Here is a 4,305-nt window from a genome sequence, read left to right on the forward strand (position 1 = left end):
TGGATGGATGGATGGATGGATGGATGGATGGATGGATGGATGGATGGATGGATGGATGGATGGATGGATGGATGGATGGATGGATGGATGGATGGATGTTTCCACCCTTTACCCATGTACGTTACATGAACCAGCAGTGTCGGTTCCTGACCTGTGGTTGCCTGGTCGGCAGCCGGTCCGGTGGTGGAGGTCGGGRTGTCGGATGGCGGGTCGCAGGCCTTATCGGGRATGACCGCCTGGATGACCACCTGCGGTTTGAACGATCCAGAGCTGACGTATGTGTGAGTGACGGTCATCTCTCTGGATATGAGCGCCCCGCTTTCATCGCCAAAGTCCCAGTTGAAGGTGATGTCCGCGTTGCCGAGGTACTGGCTGGGGTCATGGAGGGTCACGGTGAAGGCGATGGCTCGGTTCTGCACGAAGCGCATGTCTCCGGCCACGATGTCGTTGACTTGGTCCAGGGAGACGGCGAAGGGGATCTGATCTGAGGAGATCAGATGTTTCAAACTGATGATTATTTTAGTAATCGATTAATCTGTCAATTATACTGATGAGGTACATGCATAGATAAATATATATGATATATCAGTTCTGATTCCAATATTATCGGATATCTATATCGGCCTAAATTTTGCATTCCTAATCTAAGTTGTTCATTTGAACTGGTTCAGCCTAAGTTGTTCATCCTTTCTCAACTTGCTTTGTTTCAGAAACACAAATAACAGAACAGACCCTCAGCATGATACCACCACCACCAATTTTTTGCAATTGGTTCTTCTTGTGTTTTTGGCCAAATTGCTCAATTTTGGTCAAAACTGGCTTGTCCACATCGGAACATGAAAATTTTAAACAGTTTTTTTAGTTGGTTTTTTTCAGTTGGCTCAGGCTATGTTGAAATWAAACGTACTTCTTTGTGGAYACAGTTTCCAGTTCATGATAATATTGTGTGATTTTGACTTGTTTCTAAACATTCTGACCAATCTTTTGGGTTTTCTAACATTTTAGTGATCCCAAAACCAGTTTCCAAACCCAAACATATTGGAAATTGGCGAACTTTCCTGAAAAGGCACTAANTTTTGGCCAAATTGCTCAATTTTGGTCAAAACTGGCTTGTCCACATCGGAACATGAAAATTTTAAACAGTTTTTTTAGTTGGTTTTTTTCAGTTGGCTCAGGCTATGTTGAAATWAAACGTACTTCTTTGTGGAYACAGTTTCCAGTTCATGATAATATTGTGTGATTTTGACTTGTTTCTAAACATTCTGACCAATCTTTTGGGTTTTCTAACATTTTAGTGATCCCAAAACCAGTTTCCAAACCCAAACATATTGGAAATTGGYGAACTTTCCTGAAAAGRCACTAAACAAACCAATTTTAAGCAACTCTACCAATCCAGCCTGGATTCTGACATYTGAATCCAACCATTTAAAGTCAGATTCACCATAAACAACTCAAAATAAACACAAGGTTCATATCTATGACTAGAGTAAATAAACCTTTGATTAGACCTGTCTCACTCTAGTCTCACTCTTCTGTTTGTAACTTTTYGTTCAGCTCCAAACTTACCAGTGATGGAAAACTGCGTAGAAGCGTATCCCAGAGGAATAAACTTTTCTTTGCTGCGGTAGTGATAGATGACGATGTCCATGGAGTAGGAGCCCAGTGGGATGTCATCCGTACTGATGGTCAGGGAGGAGCAGGGCCCGTCCGCTACCTGCCAGTACTGACCTGCAAATCAGCAGAAACACAGAAATCCATCAGCAGAGCCTGATCTGCTCATTAACTTTAATCTGACAGCTTATGTTTGATTCTTTTTGTTTTTCTGGGATATGGAGATCAAATGTAAACTGATATTTTCCATTGGTTCATCCACAAGTTGAGTAGAGCTCCACTCACCCCAGGTTTTCCACACAAACACATAAGGCGGCTTCTTGTCATCCTTTACTGGTGTCCCATCTGGAAAAACTGCTTCCCAGTCTGCGTCCTTTGWTGGATAAACTGGTTCTGACTTAAAATATTTTGTTCCTGTACGAAGAAAATGAAAGATGGTTATCTAAACATACTAATTCTAGATGACTTGTCTAAAAAAGAACCTTCAAAAAACAGTTGTGGGCTTAAATATTGTCTTATCAATCAAATCAAAGCAATTCTTCTCTCTGTGCTGCCAAATTACATGAATGTGAAAAGATATTATTTAATTTTAATAAGTATTCATSAAATGCAGGGGTTGCATTTTGGCAGCCATTGTTTCATTATGCTTTAAAATAAAGAAAACATGCATACATTGATATAAAGAAAGRATAAAAAAATACATATAATCATATTAAATTTGTTTTATGTACATCTATTACTTGTAGATATTTATTTAAAATGATACATTTTWWAAAAATCTTGTTTTATTCTATGGTTGCTGATATTTTAAAATTGTAACATGTATGGTTATTATTATTATTATTTTATATAATTACACACATATATGTATATAGTTTAAAAAATAAACTATAGTTTCCAACTTATTGCTTAAAACTATGTCTGATATTTTTATTATCATTTTATTGTGAAAATTTAAAACCGCCAGTTAAAACCAGCATTTTTTTATTATTATTATTATTATTATTATTATTATTATTATTATTATTATTATTATTATTATTATTATTATTATTATTTGTTCTTCATGACTCGAGCCTTACGCCCTCTAGCGGCCTCTGTAGACATGCCACCCTGCAAATCCCCGTCACTGGTCTGGATGTGGAGCAAATTACGCCCCAACTCGATTTATTGCACCTACGAGTGAATTTACTGACATGATTTGAAGGTAAATTGTTATTTCATATTTTATTTATTTACTTCTTGCGGATTATAACTTTATGAGAAAATCATGCAATATCTGGAGATTGAATTTCAAAACTATTCACTCCTCTTAAACAACTTTTCTGAGTATTTGTGAGTATTTTTGACTCACAAAATTGTGTGTGTGTGTGTGTGTGTGTGTGTGTGTGTGTGTGTGTGTGTGTGTGTGTGTGTGTGTGTGTGTGTGTGTTACCATTGACTACACAGTCTTCAGCCCAGACCACGCTCCCATCAGGCAGAACTTCCTGGTTGTGGGGGAACTCCAGTTCGATGGTGAACGTGACTTTGGCTCCAGTCAGGGTCGGTGAATCATTCTTAACATTGAAGATCACCCTTCCACCTGAACAGGTAGAAAATCAGAAATATTTCTCCATCAGTCCTGCAGATGTGGCTGACAAACATCTSGGACTGTTCAGCACTCTGACCTTTCCAGGAGTCTTCATATCTCGGGTCACCTGCTTTCCAGATCGGGTACCTCTTAGCGTTCCATGATGGGTAGCGAGTGAAGCGATTTTTAGCCTCTGAAACATGAAAAATCAATACGCCGATCYATAAACTATGRATGATTSATTCAAATCTCCTTGATTTTATTGWTTTTTTWAAAGAACTTTGCATGAAGCGAGTCTGGAAAGTTTTATTTTAAGACAACAGTGAAAATTTGTGGTACAAATCTCTCGCATGTGATGCTAATCTGGGTGTGTGCAGGATTATATTACAGATTAACAGCGTCTGAGGGCAGAATTAGGATAAAATATGCAGCCTGGAAACAGAATCCTTCTAAATCAAACATTTGWTTGGAATTATTAAAGGAACAAAAAGGRAAAGTGGAACAACTCAACAGAAATCAGCTTTTATTCAGCATGTTTGAAAGTTCAGAGATATTTAAAAAGAAAAAGGTCAAATTAAAGCAATAATCATTCAGTATGATTTTATTTGAATTTTAGCACACATAAATCTTAAAAAGTCACTTCAATTCATTTAGTTTTGCACATATTAATTTCTCTAGAAGGTCCATCAATCAATAAATCAATCAAGTTTTTTGTATTATTTTATATAACATTTCAGCAACAAGATATTTCGAAGTGCTTTGCATCATAAAAACATTAAATAAAACATCATAAAAACGTCACCAGTTGTGAAACCAGTAATAAATGTTACATTTTGTCAAATGCCATCATCAAAATAATCAATACACAACAGATATGTTGTGTATTGATTATGGGTGGAAAACAAACAGGGCAGCATTTCTATCAGGTGCAAGWCTTTACTTTGATTAGACCGTTTCAAGACTTCGGTTTTGCTACATCTACAGTCTAGACTACAACGTTCCCAGGTCATGTGGCTGCAGAGGGAGCCCGCATCACCACCCCTCAGCCGCCGTGCTTCCCTGTTGCTATGAGGTGTTTTTGTGCTGATATGTCGGTTTTCTCCAGTCGTTCACACTGGTTGTCT

General features: G+C 37.7%; 1 protein-coding gene across 1 annotated transcript in view; it reads right to left on the reverse strand.

The window, feature by feature from the left end:
* The window catches only part of pmelb (premelanosome protein b), a 10,147-nt gene that overhangs the window by 4,330 nt on the left and 1,512 nt on the right, over positions 1 to 4,305 (reverse strand). Inside the window, exons 2-6 of the mRNA XM_008414661.1 lie at positions 3,279 to 3,374; positions 3,047 to 3,193; positions 1,897 to 2,025; positions 1,567 to 1,728; positions 152 to 484 (exon numbers count right to left, since the gene is read on the reverse strand). Of these exons, the coding sequence (XP_008412883.1) occupies positions 152 to 484; positions 1,567 to 1,728; positions 1,897 to 2,025; positions 3,047 to 3,193; positions 3,279 to 3,374 (867 nt within the window). The remainder of the gene's footprint in view (positions 1 to 151; positions 485 to 1,566; positions 1,729 to 1,896; positions 2,026 to 3,046; positions 3,194 to 3,278; positions 3,375 to 4,305) is intronic.

This window comes from Poecilia reticulata, linkage group LG7 (genome assembly GCF_000633615.1).
Source record: "Poecilia reticulata strain Guanapo linkage group LG7, Guppy_female_1.0+MT, whole genome shotgun sequence".
Lineage (NCBI taxonomy): Eukaryota > Metazoa > Chordata > Actinopteri > Cyprinodontiformes > Poeciliidae > Poecilia > Poecilia reticulata.